This window comes from Gadus chalcogrammus, chromosome 8, assembly GCF_026213295.1.
Source record: "Gadus chalcogrammus isolate NIFS_2021 chromosome 8, NIFS_Gcha_1.0, whole genome shotgun sequence".
Classification (NCBI taxonomy): Eukaryota; Metazoa; Chordata; class Actinopteri; order Gadiformes; family Gadidae; genus Gadus; species Gadus chalcogrammus.
Window position 1 is genome coordinate 2896658 of NC_079419.1, and position 20380 is coordinate 2917037.

At 44.7% G+C, this 20380-nt stretch overlaps 1 protein-coding gene and 1 long non-coding RNA gene across 6 annotated transcripts; one reads left to right on the forward strand and one right to left on the reverse strand.

Annotated features, from left to right (window-relative positions):
* LOC130387808 (acyl-coenzyme A thioesterase 1-like) lies at window positions 1-7179 on the forward strand. Of its 5 annotated transcripts, none has more exons than XM_056597083.1 (5): window positions 1-241; window positions 324-420; window positions 2159-2660; window positions 3495-3697; window positions 5549-7178. In XM_056597083.1, the coding sequence occupies exons 3-5, from the start codon at window positions 2201-2203 to the stop codon at window positions 6155-6157; spliced, it is 1272 nt and encodes a 423-aa protein (XP_056453058.1). In that variant the 5' UTR covers window positions 1-241; window positions 324-420; window positions 2159-2200; the 3' UTR covers window positions 6158-7178. The 5 variants fall into 5 exon arrangements, with proteins under 5 accessions (XP_056453058.1, XP_056453059.1, XP_056453062.1 ...); XM_056597084.1 differs by having other exon boundaries at window positions 2171-2660; XM_056597087.1 differs by having other exon boundaries at window positions 368-420.
* On the reverse strand, window positions 5239-20160 carry LOC130387809 (uncharacterized). The gene is made up of 4 exons (XR_008896350.1): window positions 20054-20160; window positions 11967-12073; window positions 11331-11397; window positions 5239-6082 (listed from the first exon to the last, which is right to left on the reverse strand). It is a non-coding gene; the product is annotated as an uncharacterized LOC130387809 (long non-coding RNA).
* Window positions 20161-20380: the final 220 nt, after the last annotated feature.

A 20380-nucleotide genomic window follows, 5' to 3' on the forward strand; every position in this document is an offset into this window, starting at 1 on the left:
CGTTTCTCGGAAGCGTTAGGCCTACTTGAAGTCCGGACTTGCCAAGTGCGAACTTCCAAGTCCGCGAGTCCGCATTCGAAGAATTGGTATTGAGCAACGGCTATTATCTTGTTCTGCACTTTTAGTGGGCGTGTTCATGACGTCATCAGGATAAACCACCACTTGGTCAACTCTGTGCATTGTAGCTCTTATGTACATTCCGAAGAGGTTCACCCCGTGCGAGGAAACGCGTAAGAACTAGGTAGGTTATACTCGACACCAAGCAAGAAAACAGGAGGAAAGCGGTAAATAATCAATGAGTATTGTTTTTGGTCGGTTGCCAGGCAAGTCTATGCACTAAAAAGAGCCCTGTCTGTGTGGCTATAAGGGACCAACTCGTATCAGGAGTAAAGGACACGAAGATACGAAACTGCATAGTTGGTAAATATTTAAGTTTCTTTTCCACACAAATATGCAATCTACACATCACATTTGAACAAATAAATATCAATCGATATTCTTGCAGGCTGATTTAGTTCGTAATGAATTGCAACAAGCGAAATTGCCACAAGTTAGTTTGCAACGAATATTTAACTGCGAAACAATTGTGTAGCCTAAATAATCTATCAGGTCTTTCATTTGTTTTCGATGGTAATGTATGACTGTCACAGTGGTTCTCAACCTTTTTTGAGCAAACGCCCCCCTGACCTTACCGTCCCCCCCCCCCCCAACCCCACTCACACTCGTGTTATATTGCTTAAAGTTGTCAATGCATCGTTTTTCATTGATTTTGCGTTGGTCACTAATAGCAATGAATGCCCTCTGAGTCGGTTTTGGTGCAAAAAATAGAAAAATATTAATGAATATTCATGACATGCAATTAAACTTCCAGAGCGACAGGGGGGGAGAGGGAGGGGAGGGGAGAGGGAGGGGGGAGGGAGAGAGAGAGAGAGAGAGAGAGAGAGAGAGAGAGAGAGAGAGAGAGAGAGAGAGAGAGAGAGAGAGAGAGAGAGAGAGAGAGAGGGGAGAGAGAGAGAGAGAGAGAGACAGAGACAGAGACAGAGACAGAGACAGAGACAGAGACAGAGACAGAGACAGAGACAGAGACAGAGAGAGAGAGAGAGAGAGAGAAAACACGCACCCTGTGGCCCGGGCACCGTGACCTTAGGCACGGTGCCCGGGCCTACCCAGTTGTACAACTTTGACATTGCAGTTGTTCGCTTAGTAGCCTGCATCACAGACTCCCAATAGACATGGACTGACCTGTTGAGCTGAGAAGGCCGAATCTCGATTCTTCCCCTTGCCCCTTTTGCTTTGTCTTTGTCTTTGTCTTGGTTAAGACAAAGACAAAGACAAAGCAAAAGGGGCAAGGGGAAGAATCGAGATTCGGCCCAAGTGAGCTCTCAAATCATCTTAAAAAATAAGGGGTACATAGCACTCAATCTTATCCCTTAATCTTGATCAAATTGGGTATTGAGACACCACTAGCTCTCACATGAACGCGCAACTTCAAGGGTAAGGGGGAAGATAAGGGGTAAGGGGAAGTATTGAGATTGGTCTGTATTAAAAGAAACATGTAGAATAACATTATACTAGCAAATGTTCACAGCTTACATTAACATTGCAAATCTGCATTATCTGAAACCGATATGCTTTTATACTTTAAATTGAAGGATTTTCATGTCAGACAATTTTTTTACATCTTGCTGTTGAACCAGTATTAGGCAAGTGCTTATTTTGTCCGTTCATGTAAGGATAAGGTTCAAGGGTCCATTTAACGGACCCTTGATTTGGTTATACGTTCTGTTTACACATCTACCTTCATGTGGCAAACATATATTTCTGAAATATATATTTCTCATCACAAAAGCTTTGTATTTTTATAACTTATTTATATATAAAACACTGTAGGTTGAAGAACGCCCCCTCTTCTGCTTGGAGACGGATCCTCCTAGACCAATCACCTTCCAGCTAGGGCTGGGCGATTTGGCCTTAAAAATAAAATCTCAGATTTTTCAAACCAAACCTGATAATCAATTTTAATTGATTATTTTTTCTATATATGACAAATATCTGTTTATATATATTGTTTTACTTTTCAATAATTGATTTTCCTTTAAAAAAATCGATTATTGACAAAAAAATCCAATTACGATTAATAATCGATTAAATCGCCCAGCTCTACTTCCAGCTGGTCCCGCAGAGTCCCAGTGCTTCCAGCATGTCCTCCGTGGTGCGCCTGAGGCTGCTGCCTAGCGCCCAGTGCCTGTACACCCAGCCCGTCCGGGTGTTGGTGGACGGCCTGCGCCCGTCCCAGGTGGTCACCGTGAAGGCCAGGGCCACCGACGACAAGGGGGTGCCGTTCCACGCCTCCGCCGTCTACAGGGCCGACGCGGGCGGGGCCGTGGACCTCGGCAGGGAGCCCTCGCTGGGCGGGAGCTACACGGGGATGGAGCCCATGGGTCTGCTGTGGTCCCTGAGGGCCGACGCCCTCCACACCAAGTTCCGCAAGAGCGACTCCCGGCAGCCCCACGTGGTCAGGATCTCCGTGCACGATGGAGAGGCGGGGGCCGGCCCCCTGTTGGCCGAGGCGACCAATGAGAGGTGTCTGCTGGCGGATGGGGTTGAACGGCAACCAATCAAAGAAGGGAACATCCGGGGAGTTCTCTTTGTCCCACCTGGTGAGTGGCAGAGTGATGTTAGAATAATTAGGGTCAGCTATTGTTTCTGTAAAGTTTTTTTTCCCCTCAAATTTTGTAAAAGTCGTATTGCAGCCCATTCTGTAAATCGAAAACTCTTGAAATCAGGTATGGTTACCAATAACTGCCACTACCCATAAACCCAAATTTGTGTTACTGCACCCAAAGGTGGCGCTATTATAAAAAAATATGAATTAGCCTTATTTCTCCTCACCAGATTGACCTGGAATCAAAATTCTTTCAGAATATTAATCTCTAGAATCAGTGCTTTTCAATAGACATTTTGACCATGTGAATGAGGCTGCAGTTCAGGTTTATAAGTGAAAAATCTTTCCTTAAATATGACAATTAAATGTTATATTTTGTTCTTGACTTTTAATTTTGCTCAGACCCCGTTAATCACCGCTTGCGGTTATATTTCTTATTTGTGTCTTATCCGTTTAAATATATATTTATTCTACTTTAAAGTTGGAATGTCAGACATCATCATTTATGTACAGTGTAAACAATAATGGGCCCGAAATGGAGCCTTGTGGGACACCCGTGTTTGGGACAAAGTCCCGAACAAATAAATTCCATAATAATCATTGTACATTTTATACTGTATATATATTATAAGTACATCACTAACCTCATGATGTATCCAACCCTCACCAACATTTATTATAGTTGGTTTCATTGTGTTGGTTTGATGGTCATGAAATTAAAGATGTGTAGTAGTGCAACCAGTATCAGCAGTAGCGGCCTTCTAAAGCTCAAGCCTGTAGAACCCATGATTTCTGAAGCTTGTAATGCACTATACTTTCTATTGTGCAGGAGATGGCCCCTTCCCTGCTGTCTTGGACCTCTACACATTTGGCGGTGGGCTGTCTGAGAGACGAGCCTCTCTCCTGGCCAACTGTGGCCTCATGGTTCTGACCCTTGCGCTGTACGGCCATGACGACCAGCCCAAGAAGGTCACAAAGCTTCACTTGGACTACTTTGAGGAGGCAATACAGTTGTTGAGGAAGCATCCAAAGGTGAGTACCCTAAGGTTACCTTTTAAAAAGAAAAATGTTAAACCAAAAAATTATTAAATCTAAACCAAGCATACTTATACTGAAACAGAAGTTGAACACCTAAATATATCAACATGATTACCGATTGAAATGTAATGACAAAAATATGACACAAAAACCGAACGGAAACATGGATTTGCTCTCTTTTTGCGCCTCTTAGTATTTCAACCGGTCCTTGTGCAGTTTGTTGCAGATAGAGATAAGGGGCCCTATTTCAACGGTCTGAAACGCAAGTGAGAAGCGCCAAGCGCAAGTAGCTTTGTGGGCGGTTCTACGGCGATGTCGCTAGTTTACCGGCGCATATCTAAAAAGGGTTTGTCTGAAGTAGCCTAATTATGCGTAGGTGTGGTTTGGGCGTAACGTGCAATTAACCAATGAGAGTGCCAGCTCTCATCCCCTTTAAGAGCCATGAGCGCATTTGAATCTGACGAGTTGATATTTTGACAGCGCGTCTGCAGTCTCCGATGAGACAGATGCACATGAATTTCAAACTTCAAATGGCTCAGTTTATGGCCAAATAATATGGCCTAATTCACACATGGAATAAGGTTTTCTTCCACAACTTCAAAAATACTGAGTCCTCAAATAAATTTCGGCAAAGAAAACGTATATGATATAACATATGATATGCGGTAACTGTGGTTCTATTTAATTATATACGCAATACATTATAAGCATCGTTTCTTATCAGTATTGTATGCATTATCGTTTTCGACTTGTGTTCCCTCGTTAATATACATTGCCATGGACTGTATTATGCGTTACGTGTTTAGTTTGCGTGTGTTTAAACAGATGGGCGCGTGTGTGTGTGTTACACGTACACACACGCGCGCCGGCATTCATTCATTCTTTTTAACACTCACTCGCGGTAAAACAATGTTTTCTCACGATCAAATACTCATCAATCCTAAAAGTTATGGGCATGTACACGATGTCTGTGTCAAGAAAATATGTGTTTGCTGTACGGTGTTTGCAGATGCATTGATTTAAAAGTACAACTTATTACCCAAATAATTTACCTAGAATGTATGGCTAGGTAGATGAGACAAGCAGAGTGTATGCGCGAGGTGCACAAGCAACATTATGCATGCGCCCTTAAAATAGCATCTGAACAACGCGCCACTGACTTTAAACCAGGTGTTTCCTGGTTTATGGCGCAAGTGGTTTCTGAAACTGCAAGATAGCACCAGGGAACGTTTGCGCCAGAACACGCCTCCTCCTTTCGCCGAGCCGCCCCTTGGGGCGCAAGATCATTCCCTAATTTACGGACGCATGGCGCAGGAGGGAAAAGAACACTCTGCGCCAGTTGCAAACTAGCAACAACACATGCGCCAGTGATTAAGTCAATTGCGCCAGATGCAAGATAGGGCCCAAGAAGTTTCAGCCTCTAGTTCATCTTGTGTGCTGCCTTCCATGTTCTTCTGCTCTGAGCTAGGTCTGTTTCAGAAGCCGATGCAGAGTCTCTGTCCTTAATTGATCCCTAGAAACATAGATTCTAGACTTACAGATCCCATATCATGCTTTTTAAGGGTAATAATGGCATTTGGGGGTACTACTAGAATACATGCCTGTATGTTAGAAATACCTCTTATTATTCTCACACTGTTCATTTCTGCTCAACCATTTACAGCATCTCTCAAAAACGGTCTGATTTGAATCATGTCGCTTTAAGGCCCCCCTCCCGAGTAGCACAGTCTGCTTTGATTGGTCGAATTGGTTTAAGTTTATTAATTATTATTAACTATGTAACTATAAAAGTGGCTCATATGCTGGGATATTGCATGTTACATTAACAGTGTTTTTTACTCACAGGCTATGGATTCGGGCGTTGGCATTATATCAATATCCAAGAGCGGAGATCTGGCACTTTCTATCGCCACACACTTACCAAACGTTAAAGCCACCGCATGGATAAACGGCTGCTGCTCCAATGTTGCCATACCCCTCTACTACAGAGGAAGTCAAATACACTCTGCCCTGATGTACGACTCCAAGCACAACACAGTCACCAAGTCTGGGGCTTTGAACGTAAAGCACAGCCTTCACGACCCTCTGGCTCCGGAGAACGAGGGATCCCTGATCCCCATCGAACGAGCCACAGGGCACTTCCTCTTCGTGGCCGCCGAGGACGACCTCAACTGGGACAGTTGTCTTTTTGCCGACCAGATGACGGAGCGGCTGAGACGTCAGGGGAAGGACAACTTTGAGAAGGTGGTGTACCCAGGAGCGGGGCACTATCTGGAGCCGCCGTTCGGGCCGTACTGCCCGTCCAGCTTCCACGGGGTGGTGGGGGCGCCGGTCGCCTGGGGCGGGGAACCCAAGGCCCACGCCAAGGCTGAGATGCACCTGTGGAACAAGATCCAAGAGTTCTTCAGAACGCACCTGTTCCCAGAGGCTGGGGCAGCCAAAGCTAGGTTATAGGAGGCTGTTCCCCTCTAACCGTGGAACAAGGCTGATAGGATAGGAATGACCTGATTCCCAAACCTTACAATTTATTTACAAAATCACTATCTGATGATGTAATTTGGTTTACATCAGGCGTATAGGCTTGTTTATCTCATCTTCAAAATTAGCTTGCACTTAACACCTTCATACTTGTTATGCCTTTGTATGTCAAAGATCTTATAATTATTGTACGATAACAGCACAATCAGGCAAATGGTCTCTCAGGTAAGCATATATAACAAGGGTTTCCTAAAAAAATCATTAGAAGTATTACGATTCTTAAGAACTGTAGCAACATTGAAGGCAGCGCAATAGTAGCCGCACTTCTACTCCTTCTCTCACTGCCCTCAGAAGCAGTGTCCCTGGGGCCTCATTAGCCGACGACCGACTCGGGAAGACGCCAATCTGGCTGTCCTGAGACACAAGGCGCTCTATCTACTCTCTGCTGCTTTGAGTCACTGGTAATATGTCATCTGATCCGAATTGGTTTGGGTTCTGTTGCCAATGCAGACCATGTGACTCATGTACGGCGTCTCTTGCATAAGCTGTACCTTTGTCCGGAATCCACTAGAATGTGAAAGCTGTAGCGTCAATGATCAATGACACGGTTGTACTGTCAAACACTGTACACTTAAACATGGCCTCACAAAGTTCCTAATTTGGTGGTGATTTTTGCCCCCTTGTGTTGAAATGAAAGACGACTACAAAAAAACAAAAGGCATAACACACAATGCGTAATCTACTTGGTCACTTTCCAATCTTCAGAGCACTTCATTTTCTCCTGTTCTTTTTTTCTTGAGATACTACCAAGCTAACTGATTACGTTGCCATGATTATTGAGACTAATAAATCTGTTGCTGATCCCCCAGTTTCCATTGACTGATATTGTTCGTATGTGTGAATAACTTCAAAGTGCCTTATTGCTTTTTTGCGTTCTAGCTACATGGGTGTAGGCAACATTGCTAATCTGTTGGTTTACTTTGCTTGAGTCTAGAAACTAATTATGGCCCTCATTAAAACAGGGAGCCAAGTGGCAGCAAGTGATGTTATTGTCAATGGCCACTGTCTTCGCGCTCCTCTCTGTGTCATTAGGTTTATACATAGCGGAAGCCCCCCGGTCATTAACTCAGCTGGATCAGGGCTTCTGAGTCAACTGTATGTAAGCTAGGACGTCTCCTGACTCAATGTGTCTGCATCTGTGTCTTACCCTTCTTCGGCAGTTAACCCTGCCATACGCCCCCACTCTTAACTCTGCTCCACCGTCACACATAATGCAGAAATTATCATTTTATTGAAGAGCTGGCACGATGTTACAGCCAGAGCAGGTGGTAAACGATGGCATGTCCCAGCTCTCCCTTGAGTTTGTGTGTGGCGATGGCTGATGCCTGTGTGCCCTGATTGCCCAATGCACCACAGGTGTGCATTGCAGCCTCCCCTAGCCCGAGTAATCAGCCTGACGGGGGCCAGGTGAGGCTGCCTAAGTCAGCCACCAATCACACAGACTCCATACCTACATCTCACCTCAGCAATCAGTGTACCGATTGCTGGGGTTTTCTCTGTTTTAAGGAGGTGTGTGAGTGTTGGTGTGTGTGTGTGTGTGTGTGAAATACAAGAAATGGGGAAACCGAGGAGAGTAGGCCCACACACAGATTCTATCTGCACTTTCGTCTGTGCTGCCTTGATTAACACTTCAACAAACTTGAGCAAAAACGACTTAGGGTTTCCAAAAGTCCTTGATCTCACACTCTCCACAGCCTCTTGCAAGTTGCTCAATGATGCATCACACGTGTATGCTGTGTGCGCTGCTTGTTAAACAAGGCAGTGTTGGATCAGGTTATCCATAATCTTCCTACACTGAGCATTGTCGACGAAGTCAGTGTGTTGGATCGAAACGACGACTGTCATCACTCGCATGACACATGTCCTGGTTGCTCTCTGATCATAGTAAAGCAAGTCTAGATGTCAGGGCTGTTTAAGGGCTGGGGACTACTTTACAAGATTATTGTCTGATGCATACAAAAGTTGATGAAACATGGCGTTGATGGTTCTTAGCTCAGGACCTCGTCAATTCTTTGGAACCATGATGAAAAGCAGGACTTGTTTAAAGGTACTGTAGGTAAGATTTAAAAGAGGTACGTTTTGTAGAATGTCATTTGTACGCAGCCATCAGTCGGCTTTCAGTGATTGAAACGCTCTGGGAGAATATCTGTTTTGAGTCGACTTGGCCTGCCTCTGTTTGACCACGTTCTGATATTTGATTGTTCATGGCTTATTTCTGACTAATCAGGTAATCTTTACGCCTCATGACGGATGGGGGAGCTTTCCGGGGTCGTAAGAGCCCGAGACATTGCACACATTTGCATACGCGATCTGATTGGATGATGGATCCGTCGCTGCCGAAAAAGTTGAACATTTTTCAACTTTTTGACGGAGCGAACGGATCCACAATGCATTGCACGTCTGTCCCCATTCAAAGTCAATGGGGATCAGTCAACGGACAGAGGCAGTGGGCACGAGGCGTTACCCCCCTTGCCAACTGCATCCGTCCGTTGATGGATCTCATTGACTTTGCATGGGGAGATCCCGAAATGCATGGTGGGTCCGTCTGCTCCGTCTCTGGCGTTCAGAAGTTGGGAAAATATTAACTTTTCAGGCTGCAGCGGATCCGTCAGCCAATCAAATCATGGCTCCGTCGGCAAATAACACTCCCCCATCCGTCAGACACACCTTCTGTCGTCCTTTGACGGACGGATGCAGTGGGCAAGCTCATCTCACGTTAATAATTAGTTCGGGGACCCCATCTTGTAATCAAGCACAGGTGCATGAAATGCGACATTTCTAAACGGGAGAAATGTAGGGAGGGGACCATTCCGCTCTTTTCTTCTATCTTTATTTACAACTCTTGTATCTTACCTACTGCACATCATCTTCAGACTGTCCCATTTGCTCCAGTTTCTTGATGGTGATAAAGGGAGAACAGACACACTGACTAAGCCAGGCTTACGGAGTTCCAGATCAAAGAATTGTCCATGATCTAGACTCATCAAAGGCTTCCTTTTCATCAAAGGATTATCATTGAGCCCAACGTTTTCGCATACACACTCAATCTGGTCCTCATATCTGACTGCCACTATATTCTGTGTCAGTCTGAATTAGGAGGGTCGTGATTGTGACAGAGTAGACAATGTAGTTGGTGGGTGTGATTTCTAACATGGCCTAAAGCAACGGTTTCGAGACCGTTGGGAGCACAAGGAAGTAAGAGAGAATAAGGAGGAATATTTGGGTACTACTTGAAATGAGAACATAGAAGTAGCAATAGAGAAGAGCAATGAGGAGAAACAGGCGTAAGTGATAGATTATGCCTTTGACATATGATGTATCACAAGCCAGATATACGCATACACGTACCATGTATATCTCGGCTCTCGGACCACACACAAAACTGGCCAAAAGTATCATTATTTTTTATATGTTCTGTCCTTAACTTACTTAACACTAAGTTCATTCTGAATAGCAGACTATTATCCAAGGAGCTGAGTTGGTGTATTAGTGTATTGTTCATTAGCTGTGAACAAAATATACAAAACAATGTCTATTTTGAAGCAATGTGTTAAGTTAATGCATGCCACAATTTTCTTCATAAGAGAATGATGGCCTCATTCAATGCCATCATTCTCATCGGTTTCCTATTTTGGCCGCGGCGTGCGCGTTCACACACACCCTCCACATCCATTTCCCAACCATCGGCCAACCACACAGTGTGCTTGTTGCTGACTTGACTCAATCCACTATTACGCAATAGTACCACTGGGGAGCAGCATTTGGCTAGGTGTATGTCCCACAATGCATTGCATCATACTGATGGTGTTAACTGCTGGCAACGGTCTGGTATCTGATAGTAACACTATGTGTTCCTGTACGTCTGATATGGATTTACACAAAACTACAGACTAGCTTGGACTTGTCCCTAGGGACCAGAGGATGGACAGAATGTAATCAGGACCAGAACGAACACACAGACACAGACACACACACACACACACACACATGGAGATTCAAAGTCACATGGAGATAAGCTCATTTGCATTCAGAGATATGCACTTAGAGCACACACACAACACAAACACAAAAAAAAGAAAAATAACGAACCTACAGAGGCTGCTTTTTAACTAAACACTTTGCGCCCCTTTACACACACACACACACACACACACACACACACACACACACACACACACACACACACACACACACGCATTGCCTGCATCCCTTTAATTACACAAACACAGCACTTTTGTGTGTGTGTGTGTGTGTGGTGTGAGTGCACGTGCACATGCAGCCACACGTGCACACGTCTCTGTTGGTGTTTATGTAAGGTCTGAGCTGAGGGGTCTGGTAGTGATTAAGATAACGGCTCGAGGGACGGGCCAGGGAAGGGGGGGAGGGGGGGGGCAGTGGGGCAGGGCGACACCATGATTCCTCGCCGCTATTTTTTGCCATATTCTGAGAACATTATATTGCAGTTGCTTACGTCCCATATGTCATTATGTTCATGGAAAAGTGTTATCATTTCTTCATAACCAATAATTAAATTAGCTATAGCCAAGCACCGATAAGCATAACAAGTGACTTCAGATCCCTCGCATTTGTGGATGTAATGGATTGAAGCGTTTATTAGAGCCATAAATCAATTGATTATGGTCGGGTTGTAGCCAAGTCAGTTTTGGTAGTGACCACCAGGGGGCCACAGCCTTTCCGGGGAAGCGTCCTTATTGGACCCCGGCTGGCTGGAGGTCCCTGGGCGGTACTTACCAAACGGGTGCTACTCAGCGAGGACGCATCGATAACAACACCCGCAGCCATGGCAAAATGAAAGTACCAGGACTGAAAGAGAACGTGTGTTTGTGTGTGTGTGTGTGTGTGTGTGTGTGTGTGTGTGTGTGTGTGTGTGTGTGTGTGTGTGTGTGTGTGTGTGTGTGTGTGTGTGTGTGTGTGTGTGTGTGTGTGTGTGTGTGTGTGTCATATTTCTTCTATAGATAACATACATTCTTGTCCTTAAAAACGGAAGCTATAAAACGCATCAGGTGGGTTGTGGATCTCTGGTAGTGACAAGATGGCAGACGCAGAAGGTAAAGGAAAACCCCTTCACCGTCATGTGTCTTTAATGTGGAGGAAGGAGCCTGGAGCAGGAATCTCTGTTCTTGGCCTGCAGGGACCTTGAACACACACACACACACACACACACACACACACACACACACACACACACACACACACACACACACACACACACACACACACACACACACACACACACACACACACACACATAAAACGCACAAACGTACACACAAACACACACACACCTACACACACCTACACACACACACACACACACACACACACACACACACACACACACACACACACACACACAGGCACTAAGAAAATAGTGTGAAGAACCTTGGTGGAAGTATGTGTGTGGGTTGGGGGGTGGGGAAGGGGTAGGGAGGAGGGGGTACAGGCATTCCACCCCCCCCCCCCCCCCCCCTCACACACACACACACACACACACACACACACACACACACACACACACACACCTCCTGAGTCAGACATCCCAGCTATGCAGCAAGGTTGATTTGATATACGTCTCTGCATTACCTGCTTTGGTGGTGTGTTTGTGTGTGCGTGGCCACACACACACACACACACACACACACACACACACACACACACACACACACACACGTTCAGGGTGTTTGTGTTGTTATTTTGTGGGTACCTTTATGTATCAGACATGCATTATAGATTGAATGAGTCTGGCCGTTGGGCAGGGTTTGTCTTGGGCCAGCGTTTGAGGCGCTGATCGTCTGGTCCGACCCTGGGTGTCTGAAATCACAACCAGAAGGTTCCGAGGCTCACGCAAAACACTGGAAATATGTAGCTTCAGGAAAGACAGACAGACAACACACACTCAAAAAAAAAAAAAAAAGCACTTAAGACATAGGTTGCAATCAATACCACTAATTAGAAATATGTCAAAGAATGCAGCGTTTCACATCATTTAGTCGGTGTGGTTAATTCTTCCCTATCTGGTGTGAAGCTGTGTCTCGTCCAAGGCACAGGGTTAGGAGCAGCACAGTAAAATGTTTAAGACGCCATTACGGCAAGGTCAACAAGAATCCTGTCGCGAGCGTTGGTCACGCTGCTCCATGAGGTGTCCAGGTTGAGTGGTTGGTTTGTAACTAACTCTTACTATTTACGTTTACAATTTGTGCAGTTATTTCAGATATACATTTTGAAGTTTGACATTTTGAACAAAGTTTTCATTATGGTGTTTAAGGTAATTATAATACTTACCTTAAAACACCATAATTTCATTATGGTGTTTATTAAGGTGACAGGGCAACTGTTGTTGCCCTGTCACCTCTTTGCTAAATTAGTTTGGAGTTAGTTAAAATTGAAATATAAATGTTGCATATTATACATTGATCTTAATATAAGAGAATGTCTTCAGCTAGCTGTAGCACCATTATTTTGATATCTTACTTTCATCCCTGTATGATCAACAACAATATATCGCTGCACATTAACGGGAGGCATCCATTATAGTAGCCAGGCTATAAGCCTCGTACTCCCAGAATGCACCTTGGCTTTGCAGCTCATGAAAGAGAGGGAGATAGCACAATTCGTTCTTGGTAACGTAGGATGCTAATATGGACACACACATTGGAGTTAGAACCCAGTTCATTTATGCTGGACCCCAACAGCATTAAATCGCAAATCTGAAAATGTACCTAGAAACATGTTTTATAAAGTACCAATGTTAAAAGTCTGCTTTATAGATCGTCTCTTTGATTTATTATAGCTGTAGTGTCCACCAGAGCTTATCGCTTTCACCGAAAGAAACCACCAGGTGAACTGACAGAAAAACTAAAAACAGAACACTGTTATGTTAACCTCATCGTCCAGCCACAGAGGGGCCAACCATTCCCTTTGCTTTCGACCAATCACAACCCCCTCCCCCCCTCCCCACCTCCTCATCCAGACACATCCATACTCACTATTATTTATTCCAATCTCTTCCCCAGACTTCTCTTTCTTATCTCTATCGCTCTCTCACACAAACACACACACACACACACACACACACACACACACACACACACACACACACACACACACACACACACACACTCTGTCGGTCTCACCCTCCAGCTGGGGCCTATTAGTCTATCTCCTGCGCTACAGGAAGTGAACTATCATTTAGGGCTGACAGGTACATAGACTGGATCTTACTGGCTGTCCTGCTGTTGTGCTCCCACAACAGGCCAGTCTTTCTGTAACAACGCCCAGGGATTCCTGGGGATTCCTCCTCTTTACCAGCTAACCCTGCATAGGTATAGATAGGTGTTTTAGTGTGGTGCATAATGGCACACACCCCTTACTGTAACCTTGGAGAGAGCTCTGGTAAGCTGCATCCTATGAGTCAGTACATTTCAGCACTGAACTATCTAGTATGGTACTATAAACTATACTTAAGGCTATGCTACGTAACATTTCTACTGCAGCTATTTACCCACCCGAGTCATTTCATCCAGGGAATTGTTCTATGTAACTGCGGTTCCACCGTGGGCCGTAACTAACTTCCGTCTGAGAATTTATATATCTATAACTGTAGGTACAACTCCAGCCACTAGGGGCTGCTAATGGGAAAACTTGCACAATGCGGGATAAAGTCGTTTGTTTTGAAGGCATGGGACCGACAGATGTAGGGAAACAGAACGACAGAAACACACACACACACACACACACACACACACACACACACACACACACACACACACACACACACACACACACACACACACACACACACACACACACACTCACTTTTACTCAGCTGTTGTTCAGCCTTTCTTTTCGTTTGTGAAGGAGAAGAGAGAGGAGAAGAGAGCTTTGGAAAGAGAACCATGGGGCCCATGACTTCAGAGCAGTATGCGATTCCTGCTAATGAGTTTCTACTCATTGGTAAAACCCTAATGAATTTGCACAAATGATCTCCATTTAACGACAGAGCTGACGTCCCCTTTCCTGACTCCGGGGCACCTCTCAGGTCTGTGTACCTGAGTGGCGCTGGTGCTTGCACTACGCATTCTTATTACCTTGTTTTTTTCTGCAGACATTGACATTCTCGTTTCGTTGTGTTTAGCTGTGGCTATCGGGTTCACGATGGCAGATTCCAAAAATGACTCAGAGGCAATAACAACGGCATCCACCCAAAGAGCGACGGGAAGGAGATTAAAGAGGTTCAACTCTAGTTCCACGGCCTCGCCCCCTATCGCACTACATCAAGTCTGTCCGGTGATGTCAGCCTGGCTGCTGGTGAATGCTAAGCGCCATGGACAGCTTCACCTCTGAGACGCCTGTCAGAGGGGACGTTGACATTCAGAGACACAGTGCGTCTCATCCTAGGTCTGGTGACTAAAGAAGACTAAAGAATTTCATTGCCAGCGACAGCTCTGTAATTGTTGTGTGTATGACAATAAAACCAACTTGAATCTTGAATCTTGGTGGTGGTACTGCAAGCCTTAACTCTCCTCTCCCTGGTGGGATACAAGTCGCACACTGGTTGTCGATGTAATGCATTCATCCCTGGGGATCCTTGCTCATTCTACAATGATCCACAGTGTGAATCAGCCTGTTTGTATATGTGGCTCATTGCTGTATGTATTTAGTCTGGTTATGTATCTCTGTTATGTTCCTCTCTTGCATAGCGACCCGTAGAGACAGGTATGTTGTCAAAGTTTGTTTGGAAGTGTGTAGTAGAAATTCCAATAGACAATGGGGTTAAAGTAAAGTGGATGACCGTGCTCAGACCGTAGGTTCATCCTACAGCTGTTCTACAGAGACGCCCGCATGGCATAAGCCAATAGTCTGAAAGGGGGCCCATTTGAGGGCACGCAAAGTGTCACCTGATTGATTTGGTGAAACGTAACAAAAGTAAAATGTAAACCTAAATGGTTCCATAACACTCAATTCAAGTATCATTCAGCCATTTATCTCCTGTGTTTTTCCTTTGTGTCATTCTTATTTGTATCTCACGCAAGCAGCCATGACGACGACGACGACGACGACGACGGGGGGGGTCAGTGTGTCATTATAAGCTCCAGCGCTGGTCCAATCTATTGCACTTACCCCTGCCCACAACCCCCCCTCCCCCCCTTCAAAGTGCAATTACTCGCAAATTAAACATGCCCGCATGCTATTATCGCAAACCATTTCCGCCTGGCATCTCTGACTCCTTTCCCTCATTCATAATTTAATCCCTCTGTTCTCAGGGCTAGAGGCGACCGGATGGGGAGGTCTCCAACATCACACAGAGAGGGAGGAAGACAGTGTGTGTGTGTGTGTGTGTGTGTGTGTGTGTGTGTGTGTTGGTGTGGGTGTGGGGGGGAAGAGAGAGAGAGAGAGAGAGAGTCAGCTGTGAGTTAAAGTGGCTGCTCTCAAGACTGTTGTTTACATTAGCGTCCAGAGGGAGAGGGCAGCAGAGAAGGATTGAGCTACGGGATGGAGGTTAACTATATGGAGTAAGGCTGTGTGTGTTTCTGTATGTCTGTATCTGTGTATGTGTGTGTGTGTTTCTCTATGTTTGTGTCTGTGTATGTATGTGCTACTCTATGTTTGTGTCTGTGTATGTGTGTGTTTCTCTATGTTTGTGTCTGTGTATGTGTGTGTTTCTCTATGTTTGTGTCTGTGTAAGTGTGTGTTTCTCTTTGTCTATGTATGTGTGTGTTTCTCTGTGTCTGTGTATGTGTGTGTTTCTCTATGTTTGTGTCTTTGTAAGTGTGTGTTTCTCTTTGTCTATGTATGTGTGTGTTTCTCTGTGTCTGTGTATGTGTGTGTTTCTCTATGTTTGTGTCTGTGTATGTGTGTGTTTCTCTATGTTTGTGTCTGTGTAAGTGTGTGTTTCTCTTTGTCTATGTATGTGTGTGTTTCTCTGTGTCTGTGTATGTGTGTTTCTCTATGTCCGTGTCGGTGTATGCGTGTGTTTCTCCATGCCTGTGCCTGTGCCTGTGTATGTATGTGTTCCTCTGTGTCTATGTATGCGTGTGTTCCTCTGTGTCTATGTATGTGTGTGTTTCTCTGTCTGTGTCTGTGTGTGTGTGTGTGTGTGTTTTTGGTTCTCCCCGTGTGTCTGCAGGTCCAGCACGTTTCGCCACACTCTTTCATGCGTGCGGTTCCACTCGTTCCTCTCGCTGGCTTCATAAAGGGACCGCCGAACACGCATCTCCCATCCAGATGAACGCGCCTGGGAGAGAACGCGTGGGACTGGCAGTACTGTGATAGTACTACTGCCTCATTGCTTATGTTTCATGTCAGCGCTCTATAATTAGGTACTGTGGGATCAGTCCAGCCTTCCTCTCTCCTACTTCAATGTATGGATACATGTAGGTGGATCTATGATCCCCTTTCAGTCTTTCAATGCAGCTGTTTCTTTCAATTCTGACTATTGGATTGTTTTAGAGGCTGCAGGAGAATGCACGTTTATCGTTGAAATACTTTGCTTCCCTCCACTTTAGGGGTGCGGCTGTTATATCAGTTCTACATGTATATTAATATTAATATTTTAACTAATTCACATTGGTTTGGAGGATGACGTATTTCATTGTACCAATATGGTCTAAAGATTGTAGAGATTCGGTCACACTTTGGGTCAACAGTGAAAAAGAGAATAACATCAGAGCAGTTCTACGGGTGGCTGACTTTGTTATGCTACAATTATCCACCTGAAGATGCTATAGGCTGACATTAGAGGAGGGGGGGTCATCTTGGTGGGTGATTGATGGACAGGCTGGTGAAGTGGCAAGGGGAGGGGGGAGGTTGAGGTAGTGTAGAGGAAGAGGAAAACATCCCGCCACACATCAGACCGGATACCTGTCGGATGTCTGAGACTCTTTTCAAATAAGAGACTGCTGTCAAATAGGACAGGAGGCAAACTCCTGCCAAATAACACACTGGAAAGTGTGTGTGTGTGTGTGTGTGTGGGGGGGGTTGGTGGGGGTGGGTCAGTTTTAATCTGGTCAAAGTGCAATTAGTGTCACAACATGGGGGAAGGAAGAGGCAACCATGTTTTCAGGTGAGGAGATAAGAAGAACTTTCTTTACCTTGTTAGCTTTTTTGTCTGCTGTATTTCTGCCTTTCTCTCTCTCTCTCTCTCTCTCTCTCTCTCTCTCTCTCTCTCTCTCTCTCACACTCTTTATTTATTTCTTCCATATTTTCTTTTCTCTCCCTGTTTCTCTCTCTCTCTCTCTCTCTCTCTCTCTCTCTCTCTCTCTCTCTCTCTCTCTCTCTCTCCAAAGATATAGCTATGGACACACACATATATGATGTATATATATATATACATCATTCAAAACTCCTACGTACAATGTGTGTTTGTTTGTTTGTTGATGTGTGTGCGTGCAGAGGCAAATACAGGTGACTATGGGATATGAACGCATGTGTGGACGAATGTTGTCAAACTTGGATTTTATGTAAGTCCCCTGCTCTCTCTCTCTCTCTCTCTCGCTCTCACTCTCGCTCTCACTCTCTGTGTGTCATAAACACACCCCCACACACACACACACACACACACACACACACACACACACACACACACACACACACACACACACACACACACACACACACACACACACACACACACACACACACACACACACACACACAGACATATACACATATTTCTAATAACTTAAAGTTACACTTCCTTTTAGAGAAATTATTTAACTATGGCAGTTTTGGGACACATCATTCATGTGGTCGCATAAAATCCATAATTGCCTGACAAGAAGGGAACATAACCTTATAAAAAAAATTACAAATTGTTGCTCTCCTTCGTTCCATTCGTCTTACTCTTGTGATATTGAATGCTGTATGAGGCTTGGGAGACACCTCAAAAAAATCCAATCCACGGGTTAATAAAAGTATTTCGACTAGTGAAGCTTTCATTGGATCATTCAATTTTTTATTAACTTTTTTGCAAGTGTGTGATAAACTGAGATAAAAAATACTTCATTCAAATATGAATACGCTACTTATCTTGAATAGATCTTCACAGCCACATTAAGGTTAGAAGAGCTCTCTGTGAGTTAACTATCTGCTGGGGTCCCTGGTTCCACACAGCGGGGGGTTCTAGTCTTTGAGGTCGTTGGGGGCTTAGCCTCTGTTGGGGGGTCCGGAGGATTCGCCTCCGGGAATCCATTTTGATAAACACGCTCTTTTCTGAAGCCCGATTCTATTTGAATCCATTTAACCCTACGGTAAGGGTTAATCTTAACCCTTAATCTTAACCCTAACCCTAACCCACTTCCTTGTTCCCTAACCCTAACTAACCCCTTAGGTCATGCTATATAATAACCAGTATTACTGTACTAGCTACGCTCATTAATGCACCCTTATTGTTAAGTGTTACAGATGCGAGGCTATTTATAATCATTCGGGTCACATTGGACACACAGTTATCAGTTATCAGTTATCAACGTCGTTATCAACGTCGCTGGTTGCATACGGTGGTTATAGAGAGTGATATTACTAACTAACACACCATCTCATACATGCTAAATACCGTTCTCGTATCTGTCGCGTTTGAACTCACCAGAAGTTATGGATGAACTGAATGAAAATGAAAACCACTTTGCATCATGGGATATCGTGCAGATATCAGTGCCCATCAGTTGTACAATGCTTTGATGGTGCAATGAGGGTATGACATGTGGTGCACTTTGTAGGGAATCAGGTTTATACGCTCAGAGTTCAAACAGCACTACGTGCTCGTGACGCCCCTAATGGTGACATGAGCAGCGCTGAACAGGTCAGGGGCTTCTGTCACGTAAATATGAGACGTGTAAGAAAAACAAGCAAGCACTACAACTAAAATACCTACCTTGTATTCATAATCATAAAAAGGTGAGTATCGTTAATTCTTGATTCGCCTTCGCAGGGCTTCCTATCGTTCCTATTTCAATACTTGCTATGCAAAATGGATTAAAAGAAAATCACTTGATCAATTCTTGATGGCAGCAGATAGTACGACCTCGGTAGGAGGACTGCAATATGGCGGACATGTGTGTGACTTCCGTAGGTGACGCCAGCAAGTACGACAAAGCAGTCAAAACTTTTTCCATGGAAAGTGATTAAGGCGAGCCTGTGTCTGATTTCCTCTGCTATGTTATTTTCTCAGCAGCATCTCTACTGTCCTCATCTCACCCCTTCTAACCTCCACCCTCTCCTCCTTTCACAATCACCTCTTCTTCCATTGCTCCCGCCCTCTCGTTGTTAGGTCAACAACAACAACAACAACAACAGCAACAACAACACAAAAACATACCTTGCATGCACAGAAAATATCAAATATGGATGCGTGTCCTTTTGCACTGCATATTTAATTACCTAACTACATGTTGCAGACAGACTGAGCTTCAGAGGGTTTTTGGTACCTCTGTTAAAATTTGATTGCGTACAATTGCTTAACATTAATAGAAGATACAGGGGTTGATTGTATTGTTTGTTTTGTACACGGAATGCCTCTTTTGAGCTTGAGTCCTAATGTTGTTAGCACATAGCACCACAGTAGATGCTCTGACACTCAACGTTCCTTCAGTCTCCCTCCCCCTGTCTGCCTTTCTGTCTGTCCGTCTCTTTTTCTGCCCGTCTCTCTCCCTAACGTTCTATTTATAATGCTCTATCTCCCCGTCTGCCTTTCCTGTCATTAGTAAGTGCATGACAGCAGCAACTCTGCCCTTCATGGTGAATAAAGTCATTCCCTATGAGTCATGTGATGTGAATGTCTGAGCAATCCGTTACCTGGCGTTAAGAGACCTTGCTTCCTGTATCCCATGATTCACTGGGGCTGAGGCAGAGTGAGGTCATCACTGTTACGCCTTTCGGAGATCTCATAAACAATCCTGATGGATTCTGGGAGAAAGAAACATAAGAGGTAATTCAAATCAATAATGCAGCACGCACACATGCATGCAACCACACACATGAGCGCAAGAGCGCACACACACACACACACACACACACACACACACACACACACACACACACACACACAGCGACGCACAAACCCACACATGTGCACAAATGGACGCCCTGTCACGGACACACACACACGCACACACACACACA